The sequence below is a fragment of the Plutella xylostella genome, chromosome 22, assembly GCF_932276165.1.
Source record: "Plutella xylostella chromosome 22, ilPluXylo3.1, whole genome shotgun sequence".
NCBI classification, from domain to species: domain Eukaryota; kingdom Metazoa; phylum Arthropoda; class Insecta; order Lepidoptera; family Plutellidae; genus Plutella; species Plutella xylostella.
This window is the reverse complement of record NC_064002.1, coordinates 1,326,914-1,343,146: the sequence shown is the minus strand read 5'-3', so window position 1 is coordinate 1,343,146 and position 16,233 is coordinate 1,326,914. Positions and strand designations below refer to the sequence as shown.

The 16,233-nt window shown below is 35.3% G+C and overlaps 2 protein-coding genes across 2 annotated transcripts; both read left to right on the top strand.

The window, feature by feature from the left end:
* The first annotated feature begins 2,630 nt into the window (after positions 1-2,630).
* LOC125490329 (uncharacterized protein K02A2.6-like) lies at positions 2,631-6,365 on the top strand. The gene is made up of 2 exons (XM_048629249.1): positions 2,631-2,994; positions 3,365-6,365. Exon 2 carries the CDS (start codon positions 3,886-3,888, stop codon positions 5,938-5,940), a length of 2,055 nt encoding a protein of 684 aa, XP_048485206.1. The 5' UTR covers positions 2,631-2,994; positions 3,365-3,885; the 3' UTR covers positions 5,941-6,365.
* Positions 6,366-7,094: 729 nt separating this feature from the next.
* On the top strand, positions 7,095-9,016 carry LOC105382099 (E3 SUMO-protein ligase NSE2). Its single transcript, XM_011551924.3, has 5 exons — positions 7,095-7,430; positions 7,589-7,739; positions 8,145-8,194; positions 8,285-8,405; positions 8,761-9,016. Exons 1-5 carry the CDS (start codon positions 7,239-7,241, stop codon positions 8,901-8,903), a joined length of 657 nt encoding a protein of 218 aa, XP_011550226.3. The 5' UTR covers positions 7,095-7,238; the 3' UTR covers positions 8,904-9,016.
* The last annotated feature ends 7,217 nt before the right edge of the window (positions 9,017-16,233 follow it).

The window sequence follows — 16,233 nt, the reverse complement described above, 5'->3', positions numbered from 1 at the left end:
AGTTGTCGGGTAAGCGGGCAACCCAACTGTCAGACGTTTTCAAGCCGCAGCCGCCCGAAGGCCTCTGACTAGCCTTAGCGACCTGCCGATTTTATTGATCATAATGATTACGATTATGCATCAAGATACAAGATGCTCCTGGTATATTTGCATCTGCATCCAACTCCTCAGGTGGTGGTTAGGATCATTAAAAACTTTGGCAATGTGGCCATACCATCTTGAAAGTCAATCATCCATAGTAACAAGCAGATATCCTGGGTTTTGTTGCAATGTTCTTCAAGATGCTTTGTATAGATCCTTCATGTTTCTTATGGCAGCCGATGGTTGTGGTCTCATTTCTGGACATAGAGTCACCCCTAGCAGCGTTTGTCCTTTTATAAATTACGTTTGATATTAAGTTCACAAAGAAAATACTCGAACGCAAGTGCTTCTTTATAATGGTGGTTCTTTGGAATGGTCGTCTAGTTCGACGTTAAGTCTTCCTTGATGGTTGATCATATCCCATGTTTCTTTAGACATACCATTCATTCTTTAAGTGTTCCTTTTGCCTTATTATTTCTTCGCAAATTTTTAACAACACGTCTTTGATGCCAGACCTTTGATCTTTGAATGAGACCTCGTCCAGGCTTAGTAGATGGTATTTGTTGTCGATCTGGATACTAAGTTATCTTCTAACTTGTGGGTCCTGCAGCTTATTTACACGACACCTTTGGCAGATCTTGTGGCCTGCTCCTAAACTCTCACTATCTTCAAGCAGATTTTTCCATCGACTTAGTGGTGATCACTATTGACATCAGCAACCCTCTTATTCCTAACATCCAGAAGTGTCTCCATTTTCGACTAATCGTCTTTCGATTTGGTTCTCGGTCCGGCTGTCGGGTGAGACCTAACTCACATTGTGATAGTCCTTTGGGGTTACCACCACTAAACATTAGCCATTAACAATCCTAAAGCATCGTCGCTTGCTTATCAAATCTAGCGTATCTTGTATGAATGTGACAGATAGTTTAAAGCGAGCGACGCTGTTTATGAATTGATAATTGCTAATGTGTCTTGCCCACACTAACATAGGTGCCGATACATGGACGCTGACCAAGGAAACTGTGCACCGAATCAGAGTTGCACAGAGAACTATGAAGCGATCCATGTTAAAAGCATTTTGCTTACAGACCGTATTCCCAGCGTGGTAATTCGCCAAAAGACAAAAGTCTTCGACGTCGGTATGCAGGTCACTGAACTGAAATGGGAGTCAGCAGGACACTTGGCTCGAAGGCAAGACGGAAGGTGGACAAAGGCGGTGACAGAATGGTGGCATAGAGACTGATGAATAAGTAAACCTGATCACTTGGATCTCAATCTCAAAGTGATTTCGCGGTGAACAATATGTTAATAAAGTTTATAATAACACAATGCTTCGAGAAAAGGATGGTACGGCCGTGCCGCTTCTTTGCTCGACTTAGTGGGGGCACTGCCGTGCCCCATATATTATGAAATTTTTGTTTTCACTCTAGCTGACCCTTCTTACCTTTTATACCTTCCTTGGACTTTCACAAATGTTTCTAGACCAAAATCGGTTCAACCGTTCTCGAGTTCTGAGGTCTAATTATAAGTTCATTTATTCTTTAAGTCATTCATCCTAGATATAAATTGCCTTAGTTCGGCGGTTAATTCATTCTTATGGAATGTTTAAAGTAACATAAATTATTATAAAACATTATGCTGGTGTGATGGTTAAATCTCCTTGGTCTTTAAATTGTTTTTACTTGTATTTTATTAAAATGTTAATGTCGTTTAAGCCAATTTTACCTGACTGAGATTTCAGATGCCTATGTCTTATGTCCCTTATTACAGTAAATAGAATATGTACATTCATATTACATAGAAAACTATTTCAATTTTACGTATTTCAATTTTCAATGCCATAGCTAGAATAATTACAGAGATATGATTTTTTTTCGAAAATTTCAAACTTTAAATCGCTCTGGTGAACATTTTAAGTCATGGCGCTTCAAACATTCTGCCTTTCCACCGTCGATATGGTGTGTCAAGAAAAAGCATCTTTATCCGCAAAAAGTGTTTTTATGAAATTCTTGTGACCTGACAGATTCCATATGGATCCAGGTTCCACGTGGTTCCACGGGAACCGAGCTGAAATGGCGGCACTGGCAAAGAGCGATCGACATCTTCATATCCGCTGAAGATTAAAATACTATGTGTACTGTGGTATATTGATATTGCAACGCACTCCTCGTATCGTGTACTGATATTGGAACGCACCCCTATGTCTGTCTCTTTCTATTTGAACTGTTAATAGCCATGTGTGTGCGCGGTAATAAAACCTTGATTTAATTAATTTCAAAGCGTTTTACTCAGTATATTTTATTTATTCTAATAAATTATTCGCACAACATAACATTTGGTTTACATGCCTTTTCCACTGACAACCTCCTACATCCACCAGATATGTTACACCAGGTATAGATTCGTCCACTATTACACCTTGAACCCATGGCCTACTTCCTTGCCTATAATCCTTAACCATGACCTTTTGGCCTATTTCAAAATTTACATTTCTAAGTCCTTGCTCCCTATTCTGTACTTTTCTCTCTACTTCCTCCCTTAATGGTGGAGGCTGCATTAGTACAATGTGGAAGTGTGGAGACACAGCCAGTCACAGACATCTTTTACAATCAGGATAACAGGAAAGCTTGGAAAAATAAGAAACCTACAAATAAACCTTCAATTAATAATAACAATAAGCAGAATGGTAGCCAATGCTTTTGCTGCGGGAAATCAAACCATTTAAAACATGAATGTACTTTAAGGAAGAAGTACTGCTCCGAATGCGGACAACAAGGCCATATATTCAGAATGTGTCCAAGAAGGCAGAGACAAACTAATGTAGTTGAAACCGAAACTGTTGAAGATCAGAGAAATGATGTGGAGTTGGAACCAAATCCTTATAATGAATATGAAACTTATTCATTCAGAAGTGTAAGTAGGATACCACCTCACTATATGTCAATAAACATGAACAATCATGATGTACCATTTCAGTTAGACACAGGGTCAGAAGTGACTGTAATATCGCTAAAAGACAAACAAACATACTTGCATTCATTTCAATTGGAAAATTGTAATGTAGTGTTTAGAAACTTTGACCAAACTTAAACTCATCCTTTAGGGGTGATATCAAATGTTACTGTAAAACATAATGATGTTTCAAAAAACTTGAATGTCTTTGTAGTAAATAATGATTCTCCTCGTGTCATAGGTAGGGACTGGCTTAAGGCATTAAATTTATGGCCCCCATACTTCCAAAATAATGTCAATGTAGCAACTAATCAATTGCAAACTGTTTCAGATGCCCGACAAGAAATAAAAAACCAGTTCGCAGATGTATTCACCCCAGGGTGGGGTAATTTTAAAGGAGACCAAATAGCACTCAAATTAAAACCAGACGCAAAACCGAAGTGTCTACCTGTACGACGGGTCCCATTCGCGCTGCGAGACAAGGTAAATAATGAGGTACAAAGATTATTAAAAAATGGCAGAATATCAGTAGTTGAGCAGAGTGAATGGGGAACCCCTGTGGTACCAATCCTAAAACCAGATGGTTCAGTGAGGCTTTGTGGTGATTATAAATTAACAGTAAATAATTGTTTAGAAGTGGATCACTTTCCCCTACCGCATGTGGAGGATATTCTAAATACATTACAAAAGGGTGAATACTACTGCGAACTAGATTTAAAAGAGGCATACTTACAAGCACCGCTTAGTCCTGAAAGTCAGGATTGTACAACTATTATCACAGAAGTAGGGACATATAAATATAACTATCTTCCGTATGGTGTGAGTTCTGGGCCTGGAGCTTTCCAGCGGTTAATGTTTAAAAAACTAAAAGACATACCAAATACTGTTGTATTTATAGATAATATTTATATAAAAGGCGATAATTTACAAGACACTCGAGAAACATTATGCAAAGTGCTAAAAAAATTAAGAGAATGTGAATTTAAATTAAAGCCAGAAAAATGTAAATTATTTGTAACAAGCTTAGAAGTTTTTGGATACTGTGTTGATAAAAATGGTGTTAGTATTATTCCATCAAATATTGAACCACTCTTAAATACCAAAACTCCTACTAACTTAACTTTGCTGAAGTCCTTTTTAGGCAAGATAAATTATTATAACCGTTTCTTAAAAGATATGGCGAAAATAATAACACCATTATATGAATGTACTAAAAAAAATAGATTTAATTGGACAACTGAGTGTGAAGAGGCTTTTCAGCTAATAAAAAAGAGGTTGGCATCGGCGGAAAATTTGAGACATTATAACCCAGATTTGCCGCTGATCCTGACCTGTGATGCCTCCGACACAGGGTTAGGTGCTGTATTATCTAATAGAGATGAGAATGGTACTGTAAAACCAATTGCATATGCCAGTAAAAAATTAAGTGAGGCAGAACAAAGATATTCCACTATAGATAAAGAAGCTATGGCAGTTATTTTTGGTATTACCAAATTTTATAATTATATATATGGAAGGTCATTTGAGCTAGAGACAGATAACGCAGCCTTGGTTAGGATTTTCGGTCCCACCAAAAGCATACCAAAAATGGCTGCCAAAAGACTGCAGCATTATGCCATATTTTTGTCAGCTTTCAAATATAAGGTGAGGCACATTAAATCTTCGGTTAATCCCGCAGATTATCTATCGAGAACTGTAAATGAGTCGGTTTGTGAGGATAAAAATGTACATTCATTATTAACTGATAGTGACTCATGTAGTTTCTTGCATATCAATACCTCTGAAATGGAAATATTAGATTGGAAACTTATTCAGGCTGAAACAAAAAAAGATGTAACATTAACAAAAATTATTAGATGTTTAGCTGATGGTTGGCCAGAAAAAAAATATGTATCCGAAGATCTTTTACCATTCTATTCCAGAAAACAAGAGTTAACGGTCGATAGAGGATGCTTGTTCTGGGGATACCGTATAATAGTACCTACCTCAATCCGAGAAACTTTACTAAAGGAGCTACACAAGAGCCATTTTGGAATTGTTAGAATGAAGGAAATAGCTCGGTCTTACTTTTGGTGGCCAAAATTAGATGCAAATATAGAAAATATAGTTAAGAACTGTATTGTTTGTTTAGAGAATAGTAAAAGCCCTGGTAAAATTCAAAAACCATGGCCCGTGCCACCTTCAGCATGGTATAGGATACATGCAGACTTTTTAGGGCCGTTCTATAATAAAATGTATCTGGTCATTGTAGATAGCTATACAAAATGGCCAGAAGTATTTGAAATGAATAATATAACATCTACAAGAACTATTGAGATATTGAAAAGGTTATTTACAATATTTGGTATACCAGTACATTTAGTAACAGATAATGGGCGATCGTTTACTAGCATAGAGTTTCAGGAATTCTGTAAATCAGCACAAATTAAACATACATTCTCACCACCTTACCACCCAGCCACTAACGGGGCAGCTGAACGCTTTGTTCAAACATTTAAATCGACTATAACAAAAATTGTAGAAAGTGGTCACAGTATGTCATATGCTATAAATTTATTTCTGATGGACTATAGGAACACACCTCAAAGGACAACTGGTATCACCCCAGCTCGGTTAATGTTAGGTAGAGAACTTAGGAATAGATTCAATTTGATGCGTCCACCACCATTAAGGGAGGAAGTAGAGAGAAAAGTACAGAATAGGGAGCAAGGACATAGAAATGTAAATTTTGAAATAGGCCAAAAGGTCATGGTTAAGGATTATAGGCAAGGAAGTAGGCCATGGGTTCAAGGTGTAATAGTGGACGAATCTATACCTGGTGTAACATATCTGGTGGATGTAGGAGGTTGTCAGTGGAAAAGGCATGTAAACCAAATGTTATGTTGTGCGAATAATTTATTAGAATAAATTTAAGAATGTACTATTTAACCTACCTGTTACTTTTAAATTTGTTAAGTACAAACTAGATTAAGCATAAAAATACACTTAAGATTGTATAATATAACCTACCTGTTACATTTAAATTTGTTAAGTACAAACTAGATTAAGCATAAAAATACACTTAAGATTGTACAATATAACCTACCTGTTACATTTAAAACTTGTTACAAATGTAGATGCCCTAAGCATTAAATGTAATCCATTTATAACTACCTAAGTTAATTTCTGGTGTTGTGGGATAGAATTGGTGCGGGAGAGTGTGGTATATTGATATTGCAACGCACTCCTCGTATCGTGTACTGATATTGGAACGCACCCCTATGTCTGTCTCTTTCTATTTGAACTGTTAATAGCCATGTGTGTGCGCGGTAATAAAACCTTGATTTAATTAATTTCAAAGCGTTTTACTCAGTATATTTTATGTACCAAACTGATAAATGTCGTCAAAGATTTGCCTGGCGAGGATAAATGATGCACTATTGGACGAAATGACTTTATCACCACAAGTGACAAGATTTGCTTCTCTTGGGAAACATAAACTAGCAAAACATGAATTGGTTTTCATGGTGAAAGGAATAAAAAAGGAATACACATACCCACTCGCATATTATTTTACAAGTGACATGAACAAAACTGAACTGAAACATTGTTATATGCGAGGTAATAAAGAATTATATAATAATTAAATTTGTTCTTAATTTATTGTTGCATGTAGGTAGGTACATAAATAGATTGAACTTACATTTAGCTAATGAATGTAATAACTGTTGTGTGGTGTAACTACGTTAAGGAAAATATGTCTTATATCTTTATAGATTGAAGTTAATAGCCGGATCCCCACCAGACGATCCAACGCGATCCGATCGCGCGATCCAAGGAATCTTACATACTAAACTTCTTGGATCGGGCGATCGGATCGCATTGGATCGTTTGGTGGAGATCCGGCTATTAACTTGTGATAACAATATCTATATATACAGGGTGTCCCAACAGGGCATCCTGTATGTATGTACAATGAGGCTGAGAAATATAAAGAGATGGCGCTGTTCAGTATGACGTATAGAGTATGACAAAAAACTCCTCGAATGCCACTCTTTTCACAATTGTTTATTTTTTCTCTATGTTGTTTTGGTTTGGGGCAGTTTGGGGATATTGGATTGTTGTTTTTGTGTTGATAAAAATTTCAACGGAATTTGATACTGATACTCAGTTCCTCAGGCTGACTTGAACTAACATTAATATAAAAGTACTTACAATAAGTTACCATGGCTGAATCAGAGCTAGCAGATCTTAGAAAACAATGCATCACAAGCTTATACGTTTGCACGGATAATGTTTGCAAATATTTAGACGACGAGAAAGATGCTGAATTCGATAAGCTCAAAAGTTATGTAGCTGATTATTCCACTATGGAAGCACAGCAAAAGGTTGCTATTGATGCATTGGAGAAAGCACGGGTAAGTTCACTTATAAACTCGCTCTACCTCATTTAAGTTTCTATCTAGTCCCCTCCTTTCCTTGTCAGTTTTCTCGACATTATTTACTTTTCCTTATATAAGTGGTTCAAACGCATAGGTTTAGAAGATATCTACATAAGCTTTCTTTTTGTTTCCAGCGCGAGACAGACTCCTCAAACATGGACACTCTGGAAGAAAGGTTTCAAAACCATTTGAGCACCCTTTCTGCCAAACGACTCAATGTCAACCAACATCCATACATGATTGAATACAACAACAGAGTAAAGAAAGGACTCCAGAAAGCTCAGGGTAACTTCAGGCTTATTTAGTGCAGTTCAAAACAAAGAAATAGACTTACATTATTTAAATGATAAATAATATTTACCACTATAGGTTGTCCATTGCCTAGTTGAAGATAGATATTGTTGTCAAGTAAGACAAACATGAGACACAACAAATTTTAGAGCCAAATGGCTATATTCATCATCATCATCATCATCATCAGGTCCTGGGATCCCTAATCAGGGACATAGGGCTCGAAGTGTAGATTTCCACTCTAACTGGTCTTTGGTATACAATGGCTGTATTAGATAATCTTTATTTTTCCCAGCTATGGCACCAATTTGTCATGGTTTTAGTTGCTTGAGAAGTCTGGAGCACCAGTTTTTTTATTGCTAATCTTGAATTTATAATATTTTATTATTTATTTTGCAGAAGACTTGAATGAATCAGATTTGGCTATCACTGAATCTCAAGACCAATATGTAAGTATCAAAATATAAATTAATTTACTTATTAAATTATTTAATTTATGACACGCACACTATATAATAAAATTGACAAATGTTTTCCAGATTGATCCCATCACAAAGAAAGCCATTGTAGACCCAGTTAAGAATAATGTGTGTGGTCATATCTATGAGAAAGATGCTATTTTCAAGATGATTAAAATGAAGGACAGGGTCAGATGCCCAGGTTTGTTGGAGTATTTGTTATATTTTCATGATCAAGAAATTTCAAATACTAGGCAAATAAAGATACTCATATAAATATGTAGAAGGATTGTAGAGGAAGGTTTTTTGAAAAAAAAAAGTTAACAACTACTAACCAACATAAAAATATGGCAAGATAGCAGAGGGTAGAATCTATGCGCCATATTCATATTGTATCTTTATTTGTGGGTGTTATACCATACTAAACTGAAAGAACTGTTAGCTTGCAGTGACTAGTCACTACCTACACCCTAAAAGTTTTGTAGTAATTAAAATCAAAATGAATCATTTATTAGTGTAGTAATAACTATGACTCATTATTTTTTTAACGTTTTCAGTTGCTGGCTGCGGAAATAAGGGTCCTATTCTAGAAAAACATCTGGTATCAGATGAAGAATTGAAATTCCGGCTGGCAGTGACACAACATTCCACCATGATCCAAGAACGTAGCTATGTTAACTTGGATCAAACTATGGAATAGTGATTTACTATACCTACCCAGTGCCACCTACTTTTATACCTGTTTTAATGCATCTGTGTCTTTTACGTTCCTGAAAATGATTTAAATATAAATAAATTGTTTAACTTTTAAAATATTATTTTAAATTGAAGTTCTTTCGAACACCCAAAGTTTTAGCTGCGGTGTAAAAAATATAACTGATCAGCGTCATCATCACTGACTGAGGTTGCGGCAGAGAAGTGGCGATGTTGGCATATTCGAATAAATTATTGGTCTACTAGGGCTAGAGCTAGTGGCGGGATCAGTTCCCGGCCAGGCCGTGCTTATCAAAATCGCAGTACGTTTTACAGGCCATTAAAGAAAGGTGTGTGTGTGCACTGAGGGACCACATGTTTTTTTGTAGGTTTGGTAACTAAAACATTTACAGGGCGTCCACTTTCTGGAAAGTCAGGGATAGTCAGGGAAAAGTCAGGGAAGCTCAAGGTGGTCATGGAAAGTCAGGGAAATTGATGGGCCACCTGGAAAGTCAGGGAAAAATGACTAGTAAAGCATATATTTTTGCAAAATTGTAGCTCTTTCCTTTACTAATTATTATTTTTCTTCTTCTATTTTAAACGTAAAAGACGTAAATTATAAAATAAAATCTCGTAAGCGAGATTCCAGACTCAGTTCATAGTTTGTTAAATAGTTAAATGATGTTTCCTTAATATTTTTTTTTTTCAAAAGAGTGTGACTCAGCTTGCCAGTCTGAACAACTTTTGTTTTAAGAGTTCGTGATGAAAAATAAGTCCCCACATAACGTGTTGGTGCAGACGCGCTGTATCGGCGCTCATTTCACTCATCAATTTTCATAATTTGCCACGGCAGCAGGAGCGCATGCAGAAGCGTTTCCTCCACGCGGCACCTAATGTTTTTTTTTAAAACGTCCCGCCCATACGAAAATATTTGATTTTGGTTTTGTTTTATTTTAATTAATTACGGTATTTACAAAGCTTAACACGCTTTACTCGAGTTATTTCGGGTTTGAAAGTCCTAACATTACTTTACAAGGTGCTAGTACAAGCTGATTCCAAACTCTCATTTGAAAAAAAATATATGAGGTGGCGTATTTCTTCAAAGCACCCTGTACTAATCCTACCATCAATTAGTGTGCTTAAATAAAATTAACTAGGTCTAACTAACTTCTTTTGCAATAATAATCAGTGTATCCAGCTTGAGTTTCCAAACTTTAAATGACGTTTTTCAAAAGTAAAATGACATTTTGAAAATAGAAAAAAATATATATTTTATTTTTGTTTATTTTATTTTATGGAAAACTTACAGCTAAAATTTAACAGTTTTACACTAAAAATAAACAGTTGAAAGCCAATTAATAGTTTTCACTAATTGGTAACAGAGTATAACACAAATGATTCCTATGTATGCAAACATACTAACCTAACTGGAAACACGAAACTAAACTAAGCTAAATAAAATATTATTTATACAACCTACAATATGCTATGAGTATTACATAAAATAACAGTTAAGTAAATAATGTTACTACTAATCATAAATAGTTGAGCTAAACTGATTAGTTACCCTTGTATGAGAAATAGGTATATATGTATATATACCTATTCTCAATTTTGCAAATACAAAAAAGAATTACACGTTATGGCAAAATAAAAGTAGGTATTATAACTTTGTTGTACTATTTATTATTATGTGTTCTTTCGAAACACACAGCGTTGAGTGAAGAAGCAATTATTTGATTTCTTAGTATAAATAGGAAAAAATGGGTTTTTACATACCAATCTGCTGTATTTTCCTCTCTTTCACTTTAGCCAGTGGACAGTGCAGTCTAGAATCTGGATTCTACTCTGTGACGCGCTGTCAAATTTCTGACATAGCTTTTTGATTTCTTGAATCAAACGCGTTTATATATTTTTGAAAATGGATTTTTTACTAATAATCCATGATAATATTCGTGTTTGTGGAATAAAACAATCAATAAAAGTGTTAATTCACTTAATGTATAAAAAACTCTGTATGAGACATCGTACTTTTCGTCAATGTACAAAAAAATAATTTCGCGCCGCTACCGACGCTCCGCCCGCGGGCCGGTATTAATATTTTTTTCAGAAAACCGAGAAGATCACAAGATTACATGAAGATATTATGATAAATCTCTGTGATAGTGTGAAATATGCTCTCCAGCAATTGGATTCATACCTACCTTCGAAGTCTGAACTGAGTAAGTCAGAAAACTATTTCACGCATGAATCTTTTACGGTACAAAAACATTGCAATTTACAAATGATATTTTATCTTTGTGCTTATACCTTTAAACCAGAAACCAGCTCTGTTCAATGGTGTTTCTTTATTCAAATAGTATTTACGTTGTTACATACTGTATTTACATAGTTTAACTCCATTTGGTAAAGCTAAAAATTCTCATAAGAGAATGCTTACTTATATGAGAACATTTAATTTTGTTCCTATTCATTTAATGCCATGTTATCTAGCATTAGGAAGCCTCTCAGATGGGCTACAGATGCTTGTTAGACCTTTGGTTGTTGGGTTTATAACCTTTACACTGCTTACTTTGAATTTAAATGTTTCAATTCTAAACATGGTATTGATTCTTGGTTTCACAAGTTTGAAAATATTTTCACATCTGGTATTAATTAGTTAACATGTACCTACCTATCTACATAATATACCAACCTTTTGATTGCTGCATGCATAGATGTGTTGTCGCAAAATATTTGTAATTTGTTGATAACATTATTTATTTACCAAGTGTTTATGAAGGGTGACACAATGAAAATAAGTCACTATTTATGCCCTTATGTGGGTCACCTCTGACTACCCCTTCGGGGATTTGCAGTCGTGTGTATATTATACAGAGAACTTTACACTTATATTAGCAGTTTCACTATTGAGACTGTCATCTTAAAATAAATTAAATATGACATGCAGTGCTGTGGTTGACAATATTGACTTGCAACCAATGGCTTAAGCCAGTAGCATAGTTTGACCTAGCGGATGGGTTGATGAGATTATAATTTATAAAATCTCTTGGCTAATATTTATCCCTATATTTACAACTTTTGTTGTCTTATAGGTTTTTTACCATAATACCTTCTTACAACTTATATGTATACATGTTGTTTTATGCTCACATAGCATTTAAAACTGGCTCGGGGCCCCTATTTACCATATTGACTTAGTTATTAACCATAATAACTTCTTACAACATGTATGTATACATATAAATATGTTGTTTTTTGCTCACCCACAGGATTTAAACTGGCTCGTGGCCTTTTTATTCCTATTTACCTATTACCTAGGTATACATATTATGTCCTTTTACATGCGGGTGTAATGGACAGAGCAACAAAATACATTGCCAGTCTAAATGCTGATAGGCACTGGCTATGATGAACTCATGGATCATCTCATAATGTATTTTAACTTTGCATAATTTCATTAAACTTTCGGAAAGTTATATGTAGCAGTTACTAACTGCAATATTATTGATGACACACACATTGGTGGTGTCGGACCCATCTTCAAGTACCTAATTATTGGGGATTTTATGCAAAGTTTATGAAGGTTTGAACTTATAAGTTCATTGTAATACATTGACCAGTCGAAATGCTGTTTATGGCACTGGTGAAGTAAAATGTATTATATTATATTTGCATAATTGCTGGAACCTTCCTCGCGGAGAGGTAAAATCTTATATGGTATCTGCAATTATTCACACACATTGTTCATGGGATACCTATATATATGCGAAGTTTATGATGGTTCACAACCGCTTTATATAGCATTTAACCAGTCGAAAAGTCATGGGCTCTGGTAAACTAAAATGCATTGCCACCAAGTTTTTGCAATTATATATGCAAATATTATGATGTTTAACAACCATTTGTATAGCTTTTAACCAGTCGAAAAGCCATGGGCTCTGGTGAACTTAACTGTACTTATTTTATTATTACATAAAGATAATTAACTATTTACTTGCTATCTGTAATATATTTTCATGATTATAACTTTTTCAAAGTTGTTCATGTCATACCCTTGACTTTGGGGTTTTTAAGCAAGAATTTATGGGAGTTTCAATACTTAATACTCAATAATTTATTGCATCCATAAGTCTTACAGTTTAAAACTGATAATAGGCATAATCCACTCATAAAAAGGTGAATTGCCAATTTTTTCTCCTGTTTACCAAAGCAGCTGCCCGCCAGAACAAAGCACAGCCCAAACAGGTTGGGAGATCCTCCCTTTCCAGTGGGGATAGCATGGGACCACCATCGCATCCCTATTTATTTTTACAAATAACACCACTTAACGGTTTCTGGCTAAACCCATAATGACAAGATTGTTGCCGCGGAGGCCATGTGCTATTGGGACATTTGATTATTGATATGCAGTGGCCAAACATAATGAAAGCTGATGAAGCAGCTTTCTAGGCCCAAGCCCTTCCTTCATTGGAAGGAGACCCGTTCCCCAGCAGTAGGGACGTGATGGGTTGATGTTGAAGCGTCTGCGCCTTGGCAGCTAGAGTTACACATTTTCAATCTAATATATTGTGTTGTAACTTGCTTACTTTTTCAGGGATCTTTTCTTGAAAGACATAACCTGAGATCTCATATCTTCTATCTTAATGGTGAGCTCTTGTATTGTGCCTATACTTAATATTGCATACAATACATATTTTTCTGAATTTAATTTGGTCTTAATAGCTAACACAGGCTTGCCATAAAGAAGAGCTCAGTGATTACAACAGTAAAGTTGACTTCAGAATGAATGTTTATTCAGTATTAATATCACCTATACATTGGCATTAATATCACCTATACAAGGTGTATTATATTACCACTATGTTGGCTGATATTGTTTGAGCCCGGATTTGAGTACTCCTCATCTAGTGTACCCACATGGCAGGTGGTTGTCAAATGATTTTGCCCAGGTAGCTTTCTATTACCCACATTGCACAAGTTTGTAGTCTCTGGAGAGTACAAACATGAGATAGCTACAAGTCTAAGTGCCTATTATTGTCCTGGACTTTTGTTCACCAAGTTGTGTTAACATTTGGCCTTTATGAGCCTTTCTAAGGATCTATCTGGTAAGGTGCCTATATTATATTGATTTTTATATGTATACCATATACCTACATCATGTGGAGCCTATGACTGATGGCTGTGAAAATACCTATCCAATTATCCATATTAGTTGGGCTATTGAATAGTCCCTATAAAGTGTTTACTTGCATTTATGGTGGATTATATTGCAGTAGTAAATTGTTTATCAAGTATAGATAGAGATGATGTGCGGTTCTGAAACTTTATATTTCAACCTGAGAGAAGGGTGTAAGCCTAATAGCTGTACAAAAGCTGTTTCTATTCTAACTGGCCCTTTACTTAAGTAGGTTGCTACCTACATGCAGGCTTGACTCTTTAAAGACTGTTGGTCCTGTAAAATCTTGGTAAAATTAGTCATGTTTGATTGAAATTGGTACATCTATAAATTTTTCCGTGTACCTAGAGACTAGTCATCACCCATGTATATCTCAAAAGGAAAATTATGATAGTGTACACATAGACAGCTGTCATGTAATCCTATTGCAGTAGGCTATTCAACTACCAAGCAAGGGTGGTGCAGTGACATAAGTCTAATACAATCCATATTTCTGTGCTTTATAAAGTTCAATTTTACTTCAACTAAAAAGGAATACTACCTAATAATATGTATGACTACCTAATAGGTACAAATTACCTATGGTTATGTATTACCTAGAGGGCCTATGTAATACAAATTGATAGGTACCTACTTATATAAAGACAATGATGTAAAATTTTATATTTTCTATTGTCTGTTTCTATGCTATTAGGTATTCCTCACACCTGGATTGGTCCTTTACTAGTTCTAACTTTAATTTGATAAGAAATTGGCTTATTTATGTTATACTTACTTACTTAAATTAATAATGGTATGATTTATGATCCCATTAGCAACATACTTACAGATCATAAGTGTAGGTAAGTATGTGACATGTTGTGTATCACACTAGGTATGTAGTGGATATGTCGCAGGCAACTGGTTTAATCTTCTGTTTGATTGAACCACTAGCCCGTTCATTGGATGGCGCTGTTCAGTTGTATGACTAGGCCGAACGTTGATTGTACAAGCGTCACAAAACGTCCAACTAGTTAGCTGACTTAAAATCAGTCAGGTGGTGAATAAAACAAATATGGCGTCTAACAGCTAACAGCTGACACAAAAAGCACCTATATTGTTAGTTTTTTGCAAATAAATTAGCTTTAAAGTGCGTTATTTGTGTTAAAATAGTGTGACAACATGAATTAATCTAATATTACGCCGCGGGCGGATAGTTTCAAAGAAAAAAAGTGGCGAAACTGGATAATTATGAACAACAATATGAAGGTACGTTTATTGTTATTGTTTAGTTAATTTGTGAGATAAGAGCTTTGTAACATAGTTTTTTTGTTGACTCTTGTCAGGTGATGTTCACCCTAACCACACATTATAAAGTTGCTATACTATATCCCATTCAACGACTTCGCTGAATGACGTTCAGTCAAGACGTCGAACGTTACAATCAACGACTTGACGAGTTGTCCTTTAGTCATACAACTGAATAGCGCCATCCAATGAACGGGCTAGTGGTTCAATCAAACAGGAGATTAAACCAGTTGCCTGCGACAGATACACACCTATTGATCATTAACTAGAGTACCTATGTACTTATAAATTTTGTTTTTAATTAATTTTCTTTCTTTTAGGTGCAAGTACCTTTATGATGAAGGTGCATTTTAAGTATGTTTCCTTTACAACTATGATGTTGTCTAACAGGAATCTTTATTATATTTTACCTAAAAAGGAGATCACATAGCGTTTAGATTTTCTAATCTCTTTCACCAGCAGATAACAAACAAGTCTTCACTCAACGCTGTGTGTTTCGAAAGAACACATAATAGACCTGTTTTGCATTACAACAAAACAGATATTATGTGTATGAAGAAACACACAGCGTTGCAGCAACGGCTTGCAGGTGAGTTTTGAAGACTACTATGTCAGAAATTTGACAGCGCGTCACAGAGTAGAATCCAGATTCTAGACTGCACTGTCCACTGGCTAAAGTGAAAGAGAGGAAAATACAGCAGATTGGTATGTAAAAACCCATTTTTTCCTATTTATACTAAGAAATCAAATAATTGCTTCTTCACTCAACGCTGTGTGTTTCTTCATACACATAATATCTGTTTTGTTGTAATGCAAAACAGGTCTATTATTTCCAACCCATGTTCTCGAATTCATCGATAATATTCAAAAA

Coding starts and splice junctions, on each gene's coding strand:
- LOC125490329 (XM_048629249.1), top strand. CDS start 3,886: ATGTTTAAAAAACTAAAAGACATACCAAATACTGTTGTATTTATAGAT.
- LOC105382099 (XM_011551924.3), top strand. CDS start 7,239: ATGGCTGAATCAGAGCTAGCAGATCTTAGAAAACAATGCATCACAAGC. Junction 7,740..8,144: donor AGGACTCCAGAAAGCTCAGG/GTAACTTCAGGC, acceptor TTTATTTTGCAG/AAGACTTGAATGAATCAGAT. Junction 8,195..8,284: donor CTGAATCTCAAGACCAATAT/GTAAGTATCAAA, acceptor AATGTTTTCCAG/ATTGATCCCATCACAAAGAA.